The sequence below is a fragment of the Trachymyrmex septentrionalis genome, unplaced genomic scaffold (assembly GCF_001594115.1).
Source record: "Trachymyrmex septentrionalis isolate Tsep2-gDNA-1 unplaced genomic scaffold, Tsep1.0 scaffold19, whole genome shotgun sequence".
Classification (NCBI taxonomy): Eukaryota; Metazoa; Arthropoda; class Insecta; order Hymenoptera; family Formicidae; genus Trachymyrmex; species Trachymyrmex septentrionalis.
The window spans coordinates 4,998,859-5,010,840 of NW_017305071.1; the positions used below are offsets into that span (position 1 = coordinate 4,998,859).

An 11,982-nucleotide genomic window follows, 5' to 3' on the forward strand; every position below is an offset into this window, starting at 1 on the left:
CGTGTGTGTGTGTGTGTGCGTGCGTATGTGTCATGTATTTTGGTCTCAAAATCTATTTTCAAAATTAATTATATATTAAAATACAGTTATAAATTCTCTGCAATACTACAGGCATTTTTCTTACCATTTTGTTCCAATTTTTGTTATTAAAAAATAAATTGTTTTAATTACACATACATGTAATGTAAACAATTAATAAACTGAAAAAATTCCTGAAGTGTAGAGAAGCCATTAACTGAATTGCATTATATTTTAAAATATTTATTCTAAGAACATAATTTACCTGTTTCACATTAACGAAACAGTGTGTGATTCTGCGACCAGGCAGACTGACATCATAAGGCGGTCTGCAATTAAATTGAAAAAATCAGAATAACAAATAATAAAACTGTCCTCTTTTCTATAAAAATTGATTAATACGCACTTTGCTTGCATGACTAAACCGCCACCAGCTTCGATCAGTCTCTTAAATTGATCGTATTTTTCTTCTGAGACCATCAAAAGAGCTACTATGTTCGAAAATGGGCCATACGACTCTTTCTGTAATTTCAATCGCCATTTGTAAACCGCAGCTCCGATCGCATTCTCGAGTTTGCTACTTGGTTCTGGAATCTTGTTTTTACTCTTTGGATTACCCCATTCGTACTCTTCCTCCTACGAAAATTTTATTCGCAGTTTACATCATGAAAACATAAACGCAATGCAAATAACGATGCAATCGAATTTTTTTATTTTTCTTTCGATTTTTTAAATTAGAAGAAAAATGAACCAAGCATCGGCATATTAGTTTCTTCTGATATATTTTTGTTATTCTTGACAAATATACTAACGTCGAGGAATCTGCCTTCTCGTTTAGAATCCTGTAGATACGAGCAATGCAGAATCCACTTTCCAGAAGCTATGCTGCTAAGCATTTTTTCGTTTCTGGAGAGTCTGATGCACAGGAGATGTGTAGCACTGTTATCAAAATTTGTGTCCGTAGACACGTCTCCACCTAGATCTCTTATCACTTGTTCGTACACAATTCTATCCTATTAAAATATTATATGTTAAAATAATGATTACAATATAAAAAATAGTATTGTTATGCTTGACAACAATAATATACCTTTATACCCGACAGCATAAATTTTCGTATTGTTGATTGTTCATATTCTATGGCGTCTTCATCGGTATGTTCTTCATGAATAACATTGCTATTATCGTTACTTGACCGTTTACCTAAGGTTGACTATAAAAAAACAAATATTGTACAAGATATTGCATAAAAATATTAAATATTAAGATAAACAAACATTAATATACGTAAAAAATAGTGGCTATAAAATCTGCAAAAAATAAAAAAATTGAATTGATATAACAAACATCCTTATATCAAAATTTATCTCAATCCGATAAAAATAGTTAAGATAATATGATAAATTCTTTGCTTAAAAATTTATCAGCTTGATATAAGCAATTTTATGTCTTTTTTCTACACGTTTTTCTCAAGTTTTATTTTTTAACTCATAGAAAGAAAAACATTCAAATCTTGAATTATATATTTATTTTGAGTTAATGTATATGTCAAAACTAAAGCTAAATCTTCGAATATGTGAAGATCATTTGAAAAGAAAAATCATGATATACTCGTTTTGGATGATCTGGATCCTCCCATACAATGGCGTCGATAGCTTGTGAATCCTTTACTATACCTATGTTTGTAAAATAATTATTAAAACATTGTACAAAAATTGCAAATATCGACTCAGTGATATAAGTTAGCGATATAATTTAAAGATATTCACATTTTTGTATATGATCGGAAGCTTCATTGTACTTCTTCGCATTTTCACCAGATAGCGAATATCTATTTTCAGGAGTACTGGACGTTCGTTGAAGCACTTGATCCAATTGTGCTATTTGCCTATTCATAAAAAAAATCCAAATTTATTCTCATCAATATTTGTAATATATAGAATAACATATCGTAAAAAAGAAAAAATATTTATAAACACTTTTTAAAAATAGTTATCACAAGTATTATGTTCACAAAGTATCCCATATAACTTTTATTTCCGAAATATTTTCATCTTATTATAGTATGTACATATTTATCATAATATTCTATTTCATTAAGAAACACATACATGTTTATTTCTTTTGATATTGGGCTACTTTTTTCGTCGAAGTCGAGTTTTCGGTTGATGGGTGGGATGAAAGTTGAAACAGTTTTGTTAGACTCCTCTTCAACTCTTTTCGAAAAAGAATCATTATCATCATCGTGTGTTATTGCTTGATCCGATTCATGTTCCTAGTAGTTAAAAATATAAATCAATTTTGGATAAACATAATTATGCGGCACTTCAATATTCTTAAACGCCATAACGATTAAAATTATCGAAAGCAGTAACTATTGTAAAATCGTTAGAAAACGTTGAATGTTATAAAAGATTATTATGAAAGATTAATTATATCGCGATGCGTTATATTATAAATGTACTCTATCTTTACATTAATATTCGTCGCAGCAACAAGATTACACTCTTGAATATATTTGTCTTACTTTTTCAGATTGATCTGGATTCTTTAATTTTTCCCACAATTGCCTCTTCAATGCTGAAAGCGGCTGCAAATAGTTCTCGATTATAGCATATTACTATAAGCGCTTAAACATAAATAGGTTTTATACAAAAAAACAATATTCACAGTGCTACGTGCGCGTCGTTTTAGCGGCGGTTCTTCTACTTGCAAATCAGGAAAATTTTCTGTCCATTTAATCCATCCTTTTCGAGTATCAGGCGAAGGATTGGGTTTAAAGACCTGTCCATATGGACTCTCCGGAGTGGACACGTGAAATGGTGACGGCGATGTCTGGTTCATCACAAGACTAAGTCTTTTATTTATCAATGGAGTTTCGACAGAAAATGCGTCCTATAAATTTTTAAAATTGTAATCCAAAATGAATCTTACAGTATATTTAAGCTGAATGGTTTAAAATTGCTTTTAATAAATCAAATTTTTACAAACATTAAATTCAATTTACATTGCAAATTATAATCATTTATTATTAAACAAATGTATATTTATAGATAAAAAATATTAATCTTATCTTATAATATTATTAATCTTATCTTATAATAATACATACCTTGACCTGAGATAAATGACGTATCGGTGTAATCATTCTTGATGTAATTTCTTTTGCTGGACTTGGTCTATTTTCGCCAGTAGCTGAAAGATTCGCTTCGCTAGTCGTTCTAACTGGTGCTTTTAACACACATTAAAATTATATACAAACATAGAAACAAAGATTTAGAAATTACATTTTTCAAAATATTCTGATTGAAACATTTAAAATTAAAATTTCCAAATAAAGAAAGGTTACGCAAGATGTAAAGTGCTAATAATTAAACAATCTTTAATATTTATCAAATCAATTTAAACATGTAATAATACAAATGTTTCCACCTTCATCGGGTCATCCTCAGTGTAAAACAAATGATTTAGTTAAATTATTCAACAAATAATTTAATTAGATGAATTACAATAATTCAAATTGGAAGAAAGAAGTAACTTTTATTGTTACAAACGTTAAGATGGTTTAATCAGGTGATTTTTATTAGAAAAGAATGTCAATTTTTTTATAAAGAGAAAAAACTTTTAATTTTAATGGATTTTAACGTTTATTATATTTAAGTATTTAACTATGTTTATATTTAACAAATGAAAAATATTGCGACTATTTTACTTTTAATACTCTATATTATTTTTTTTACATTGAGGATGACGGTGGAAATGCTTGTATTATTATATATTTAAATTGATTTAATAAATTTTAAAGTTAATAATAACACTTGACATCTTGCGTAGCTTTTCTTTTCTTGAAATATTAACATTATATTTTATTTTCTAAAAATATAAATTTAAATTAATAAATTATCTTTAATCACAACATAGAAAATTGAAATATATAGTATTTCCATATATAATAAAAAATCTTGATATAATTTTTAAAGTTCGCAATCTAGTAAAAAAGCAAACAGAAAAAGTAAAAACAATTAATTAAATACAAATCAATTTACCTATTGTTTCTCCAACGAGAAACGGAGTTTCATCTACGAGCGTTAATTCATCCGCGCAGGTTTTTAACCAGTCGGCTGTGACAGCCGGTAATTTCCATCTCACAGCCGCGTTGTATTTGTTTCCTTCCGGGGATGGACAAACCAAATGTGTACTGCCATGTGTATTCTTCTCTGCATTGGCTTTCCGCGCAAACATATCTTGACATCTAAAAATTATTGAAAGAAATGCTTATTAAAATTTATATTTTTAAGAAATTTTTTCATATAAAATATATATATATATATATATATACACATTATATATACATATGTATACAAGATATGATAAGAATATACATTACATAGCGCCAAGTTTCATAGCTAGTGTCGAAAGGTACATTCGTTCAGACCCAGTATACATGCTCATCGTTATGACGCATCCTGATAATGGATTACAAGGTTTTCTAATAGATAATGGCCTGTGGTAATACATAATGTCCACAACTTCCTCCTGATTTACACAATCATCCTATTAATAAATAAAAAATTGACAATTTTAAATATCAGTGACATTAAGAAAAATTATGAGCGGAATCCGTTTATTATTAATGAATAGATTTAAATTGCAAACTATACAGAGAGTAATAATACGCAGAGGTATCTTCCAAAACTGAAATGTATGATAAACATTACAGAAAATATACAAAGTTATACTAAATTAAAAGAACATAAAAATATATATAAAATAAGTATAAAATCAAAATCTTCTAATTATAAAAGTAATTATTTTTTAATAGTTAAAGATCTTAATTTTAAGAAAAACTCCGTTCTTTATGCACAATTTAACACTCCAAAATCTCCTAATATATAATTTTTATTCTTAAAAAATAGATTTTAAACTTTTAAAAAATGAGGACTTAATGTATAAAAAATACCTACAATAAATAAATCGTTCACAATTTCATTAACTGTATATTTTAATGGTGCTCCGTCCACAGGCACAATACCATAATCCGGGATACCACTATAGGTTCTCGAGGCTAAGCGCCCACCCAACATTACGATTGTCTCTATATGATTATCCTCGTCATCAAAACCGGCCACAACGAATGTTAAACCTGCATGTAGTATTTTACTATTGTATTCAGAAAAATTTGTATAAGTATACAGGTTATTAATATTTCCTCAAAAAATAAAATATCAAAGAGATCTTTTTGATATTTATATTTCTTGAGACAATGATCTTATATATATAAACAATATTTTTTTAATCTATAAAAAAAAATACATACACTGTAATACGAGGGTTCAAATATGAACAAGACTTTTGATGTGAATATAATTTAAAAGTACTGTAAATATACTTACACTAAACAACAAGTAGAGAAAATTTCTTAACTTTCCAAATTTTCTTAATATATATATACGGGAAAGTTTTTATATATAATTATATAAAATTATATAAAATTATATATTAAAATTTCAACAATAGGAAGTTTGTTAATATCTACATGTATATAAATGCACAAGCATATTATTTTCCAGAGCAGAAATATGAAAAATAAAACTTATAATTAAACGCGAGCGTGGCATGGCAGACTGGTCTATCATGTCAGAGATTTCAGGTTCGATTCTAGTAGGAACCAAAATATTTACGCTCGTGTCTCCTCTCGGAAAAGGTCGATAACCTCCCGAGAGTATCCTTGTCCACAGACCATCTCTCGAAAAATCCGTCATTCGGAACCGGCATTAAAAACTGTTGGTCCCAATGTGGCAATTTGAATAATCAGCGTGCACATCACAAGCATATGAGAGAAGTGTAACATAGGCCAGAGGCTTGTACGTAACAAGAAGAAAAGAAGAAAAAAATAATTATTATACCTTTGAACAACTTTTCGTTCACTGTGTAGCTTTGGCTCAGTGGCATGGTGTTATCACTTTCTACATTTTTTGTTACATCTAATACACTGATGTGCGCACTTTTCGCTTTACTCAAATCCTCTCGATCTTTGTTTTTTGAAACAGGGATAAGTGGTTTGATAAATTCATGTCTGACACTGCTATCTGTAATTTATTCACAGTTATAACGAGACATTTATTTAACAATCACTTATCTTTTCAAACTTCATATATAAGAATACTGCACTGTTTATTAATTAATTAAAAGTATAAATATGTTTAGAATGCAATGCAAATATTTTAGAATGCAATCTGCTCTATTACCATCATTCTCTTGCAGATATTGCTGCACGAGATCAGGTTGCTCATTTTCATTCACAGGCGGAAGTACTTTCTCTAAATTCAAAGGCGGTAGAGATCTTTTCGATTGTTGCAACATTTGTAAATTCTAAAATAATATACAAATATATTCATTAAACCTTATAATACATCGATTTGTCAAATCTATAATAGATGTAAAAATGTTCCTACTTGATAATTTTAATAATATTTCATAATTCCAGATTATTTCTCGTAAAGATTTTTCGCAAAAAAAAAAAAAAATACAAAAATTATAAAAAATAATTTAAAGACACATATTATATTCTGAAAAATTAGGAATATAAATTTATAACTTCTACGTAATATTTTATTAATACCTTTTTACTGAGCGGTGAAGCAGGTGTCTCAATGTTTTTCTTAGATACTGCATCTTTTACTTCAAACAAAAAGAGTTCTTCTGATGCAGGTCGTTTTAATTTCATACTCTCCTCCAGCCATTCTACATTCAATATGTAAGGACTGCCCAAAATAAAATGTATATGATAAAATAGAAGCAAAAATTGAGGATATGAAAACAAGAAGGTAATATGTTATAACTAATATATTATACATTTATGCAGCATTTGTATAGATTGTACATGATCCCATTTGGTGAAACTTGAAAAAAAAATTCTTATTGACGTTAAGAACAAAGTTTTTTTTTTTAAAAGAATATCTTTTAGTTATGAGCAATTATATATAATGTAGGTTTGATCGCAAATTGAGAGCCAAATAAATCTTATTTATCTGGTATTACTGTACCATAAACCTTCCGATTTGATCGCTTTTAATTCTGCGGATGCTTTGCTCTCGTCGCCAACAATTACGTGGGTCACAGCACCCGATATATCATCCAAACGTGTTGCACCGCCAACATTTAATATTTTATTCAATTTATCTCTGACACTTGTCACAAATCCAGCAAGATAAATCTGTAAAGACAAAATAATAATAGCAAATTTGAAATCAAAACAAAAGAAAGCGTAACATACTACGGATAATGTAAGAAAGATTTACATTACATCCGTCCAGAAATGGTCCAGCTGATTTTGCTTCACCGAAAGTGAGTCGATCCAATACGCTTAACTTAGAGGCTGTACAAAAAAATATAAATGTTTTTTTTACTTAAAATCGCAATTACAATATATAGGGAAAAAGTTTCTTCGTATTTTTTTAATACAAAATTGTATATACAATATCTTCGTCAAAAATAAAATTTAAATTTAAAAAAGAGTTTTAAAACTTGAGAGACTAAGAGTCTCTCACGTGTCCAAAAAAAATTTATAAAAATTTTCGACTACCTATCGTGAAAGCTTGAAGCTTTCTCTACAAAATCATTTTTTTAAATGTTCCTATAATTTTTTGCTCCTGAGTTATTCGCGAGTTAAGTAAAGGAGCATTCTGACTTCGATTGCTCATAACTCCGATAAAAATCATCATACCGCAATTTAAAAAACAGATTCTTAAAGCTAAAACTTTGTTCTAACGAATGATATAATTGTAACGAAAATTTTGCAACAAATGAAAAACTTTGCAAAAAATTTTTAAAAACACAAAAAAACTTTTTTTCCGATTTAGTATATTAAATACTTACTTGAGGGTTTACCAATTACTGCATCTATATTGGAATAATTCGATATTGTTGTACAAAAACTCTCACTTATCATATTAGTGTGACGTTTATCATGTGCTATAGAGCTAATGTTAGAACAATTGAGCAATTCTTGAGCTAAAAAAAATACGTAAAAATACTATTTATTCTGTTCAATTTTATCAACTATTACATTATAAAATAATTAATGCAACTGCTTATACTGTTAAAAAATCATAATAACTTTCTATTATTATCAGGTATACCGAATTTAAATGTACTAGCACATTCAACGCTACGCGCGCATTGTCTTCAAGTAAACATCTCCAGCTACAATTGGTAATACAGTTAAATTATGTGCAGAATTCTTAAATATAATTGGTCAATTTCTAGTTTGCTATACAACATTATGTCTATAATGTGGACAAAAGACGTCTTAAAGATTATCTTAGATTAGGTTCAGATCTTGAAATAGCAGAAAAGCAGCAGCCAATCAAAATTTGTATTGGTAGTAAACAGCACAGAAAGTCGAAACTGGCTAAAACCAGCGACTACCAGTGAGTTCTGATTGCTATCATTTTTCTGCTTTCTGCTTTTCTGTCTAAGTCTGAATCTACTCTTGTAATCAAGGATAGTAAAATTGTATTTTGTGAAATTGGTGGACTTTAAGCATTTCCACACATCAGCCATATTGTTTCAATCATTTTTTTAATTTCAAAATTTGAGTTCGAAATCGACGACCCTAAAAACCTAAAATTATATTTTGTCCAAATCGGAAAACTTTTAGCATTTTCATCCGCCATATTGATTGTCATTTTTCAAGTTTTGTATTTGAATTTGAAATCAGCGATCCTTATATTCCTTTAATATTACATTTCATCTAAATTGGAAGATTTTTATCATTTCAATCTCCTATTTTATATTTTCAAATTTTGTACCCGATTCGACACCAGCGACCCCTAAAACTCTCAATTACTTCATTTTAACGGAATTAAGGCTTTTGCCGTAATCGGAAAACATATAACATTTCCATCCGTCATATTATTTGTCATTTTCTTCTATTTCAAATTTTGAATCTGAATTGATTATCCACCTGACATACACATCTCAATGGAATCTTTACAATAAATTGACGTTCTTAGCTAATGAGATAAAACATCAAAAACAAGTATTCAAATAGAGTTGAAAAATTTGACACTTATTTTCTATTTATATTTATTTTTAAAATTTTAGATGATATCAACAAATTTTCAGATATATATTCAATAATGAGATTTTTTCAATTATATATACGTACTGTTTGATTTTTCTGGTGTTGAACATGCTTTTACAGATTGGATAATAAAGTTAGAGAAGGGTAGAGCGTATCCTATTTTAATACTTTCGTATACCCAATCAAGTTTCAAACAGGCTATGTCATTTTCCATTGCATACTTTAATTTATCGCTTAATGGACCAATCTCAGTAGTTAGAACCACTCGAACCTTCGTTCCATCAAGAGGACCCATGAATATCTGCAAAACATAAATATAAGATTACAGCCAACTGCTACATTTTTTACTACTATCATATATGTATATGTATATATATACATACACATTACATAAAATTTAACTCACTCCTCCATGTTGTTGTATTAAACGTTTAATTTCTTCTTTTTGACGTCTTTGAATATTTGTGGAAGTAACTATTAAATTCATAAAAACTGGACATTTGTATCTATCAAAAATCTTATCATCAGCCTTAATCACCTCCTTCAAATTTGCTTTCCAGGCAGCTTCTATCCATTCTTTCGTCATGACTGGTATTTTCATTTCTATAGCTTTCTATAAATAGAATTTTTAATAAATTAAATTTCTACTCTATTGTATTATCACAAAATAATGATTTAAATAAATATAGAATAAGATAAAATTTTAACAATTTCATAAAATATAATTTTAATTTTATATAATAAGATTCTCAATATTTCAAATAAAACTGTTTAAAAATGAATTATATATTATAAATGTAATACCTCATATTTTGCAGACATCACATTATCCGCTACTAAATGTGTGACAGAACTTCTTAATTGCTTCGTGAAGACGCCTCCCATATATTCAACTCGTTGTTGTATCCAGTCCTGTAATAGCAATCAAAACTATCATTGTTACAAACAATTAAAGTTTATACACACAAAATTACCACGATAGTTGTACCTTAATTTCGGCATCAAAACCTGATGCACAAATGCACATTTTTCTCATGGATGTCGTATAAATTGGGCTTCTTCCTTCTGGTATTGGTTCTCCATTTAGAAAACAAATTAGCAGACATTTCGGTGATACTATTCTGCTAAAATATAAATTTGTAATTAAAAATTTCTTCATCCAGCTATTTTTAATTACAATCATGATAAGATATATACCTGTTGCAATAACGTAAACATTAATTAATAATTTATATTTTAGATTAAAAACTTATTTACGGCAAAAGAGCTAAGTAAAACAAATAATGTCATTATAATAGGAACTTATAAGTCAATGTAAACTTATAAATGACAAACAAGATCATGTGTCTTCTATTTGATAACACAAGTCGACATAAGCATTATTCTATCCTTCTTGATATTCAGAGAGTAACAAAGACAGAACGACACTTGTGTGTCGACTTATGACATCAAATAGAAAGCATCCCATAATGAGACAACCTCAATATTATTACGACTTATGTGTTTATTGTGACTTCTACGCCTAGGTATAAACTTACGAGCATTTAAAGTTCTTCAGTTTCTCGAACACTTCTCCTTTAAATTCCTCTATAACAAATACATCGTTTTTCTCTGGTTTCATGTTACAGCAAAACTGTTCGCTAACCCATTCTGGACGCAAACTAAGCTCATTGCATTTCTAGAATAAAACAATAACATTTTTTGAAACCAATAAGAGACAAAGGATGTGACCAAAAAAAGCGAAAGTATTGGAAAACGCAAAATCGTCTCCGTATCTTCCGCGTGTCGATTTGCAATACTGCTTGAAAAAACGGCAAAAAAGCTTTATAATTCTAGCAAAGTAGGAAAGGGTACGAACGTTAAATGTCTGCCACATATTCTCGCTGCAATCATCTTCGGAGTCCAGATGACTCGGTACGACGAAGTAAATATTTACGTCGCATTCGATTGTGCTCTCCTGAGTCATCATCCTAGATCCTACTTAATCCTACTTCGAATTAAAATCAACTGAAAATACTGAAATCGTGTGGCCAGAGTCGTCACTCGTCGTCCATGTGCATGCCATGTTTCATGTATGACAAATGAGAGCAGCTGGAATATTGGCGGGAAGAATGAATATTTGGACTACAATTTACCAACTAAATTTACTAACTTACCAACTAAATGGGAAAAATTTACCAGACAATCACACACTCGTATAGTAATTTCGACTGAATTTTCAATAAAATGCTTATTACAACCAAATTTTTTAATGCATAATTCTTTGTCACTAGCTTAGAAATTAAAATATTAAGATATTAAAAGGAAAAAAAATTAAAGAATAAAGAATTAAAATAATATGTTATTGTAGATATATTAAACTCAAATTTTAAAATCAGCTTGACAATCAAAGTGTAATCTAAATTAATCAATTAAAATTTTTTCTATATTTTTTAATTAATTCAACAAGCAGAACTATTTTTCTTGTTAGTGAAATTGTGAATTATTTATTATCTTTATTATCTAATCTACATTTTGTTTCCATTTATTGAACAAAAATTAATAATTTTACTCGTATTATGTAACAAAATGAATTTGCACAAGTTGATCATAGTTTGACTGAAGTACGTTTCAAAACTGCTTTTGGAACGCAACGGTAAAAGTCACGGCACTTGCGCAGTAAACGATTAACGATCGTTTTTCGACAATTCGTTGAGAACATTGTATTCTATTGAATTAAAGAATTTTCAAAGTATCAAAACCAATTTTGATATTTTTAAATTCATTCTCAATATTTTTTCTTTACAAACTCAACATATTTTTTGTTGTAATTAAAGAGCAATATTAATCTAGATCGAGTCGATTTATTTGAATTTTCATTTTACGCGAGAGACATA

At 28.7% G+C, this 11,982-nt stretch overlaps 1 protein-coding gene across 3 annotated transcripts in view; it reads right to left on the bottom strand.

Moving 5' to 3' along the window:
- LOC108747034 (DNA topoisomerase 2-binding protein 1-A) overlaps positions 1-11,163 on the bottom strand; it is an 11,872-nt gene extending 709 nt beyond the window's left edge. Inside the window, exons 1-25 of one of the 3 annotated variants that reach the window (XM_018484261.1) lie at positions 10,965-11,163; positions 10,645-10,784; positions 10,095-10,227; positions 9,911-10,018; positions 9,513-9,719; positions 9,191-9,407; positions 7,897-8,031; positions 7,320-7,396; positions 7,065-7,234; positions 6,641-6,782; positions 6,267-6,390; positions 5,925-6,107; positions 4,983-5,161; positions 4,406-4,572; positions 4,065-4,270; positions 3,131-3,249; positions 2,689-2,913; positions 2,546-2,608; positions 2,130-2,293; positions 1,788-1,906; positions 1,630-1,694; positions 1,109-1,231; positions 831-1,031; positions 425-654; positions 284-347 (exon numbers count right to left, since the gene is read on the bottom strand). In XM_018484261.1, the coding sequence (XP_018339763.1) occupies positions 284-347; positions 425-654; positions 831-1,031; positions 1,109-1,231; positions 1,630-1,694; positions 1,788-1,906; positions 2,130-2,293; positions 2,546-2,608; positions 2,689-2,913; positions 3,131-3,249; positions 4,065-4,270; positions 4,406-4,572; positions 4,983-5,161; positions 5,925-6,107; positions 6,267-6,390; positions 6,641-6,782; positions 7,065-7,234; positions 7,320-7,396; positions 7,897-8,031; positions 9,191-9,407; positions 9,513-9,719; positions 9,911-10,018; positions 10,095-10,227; positions 10,645-10,784; positions 10,965-11,075 (3,672 nt within the window). In that variant the 5' untranslated portion in view covers positions 11,076-11,163. Of the gene's footprint in view, positions 1-283; positions 348-424; positions 655-830; positions 1,032-1,108; positions 1,232-1,629; positions 1,695-1,787; positions 1,907-2,129; positions 2,294-2,545; positions 2,609-2,688; positions 2,914-3,130; positions 3,250-4,064; positions 4,271-4,405; positions 4,573-4,982; positions 5,162-5,924; positions 6,108-6,266; positions 6,391-6,640; positions 6,783-7,064; positions 7,235-7,319; positions 7,397-7,896; positions 8,032-9,190; positions 9,408-9,512; positions 9,720-9,910; positions 10,019-10,094; positions 10,231-10,644; positions 10,785-10,964 lie in introns of all 3 variants that reach the window. The other 2 variants (XM_018484260.1, XM_018484262.1) reach the window with 2 other exon arrangements.
- Positions 11,164-11,982: the final 819 nt, after the last annotated feature.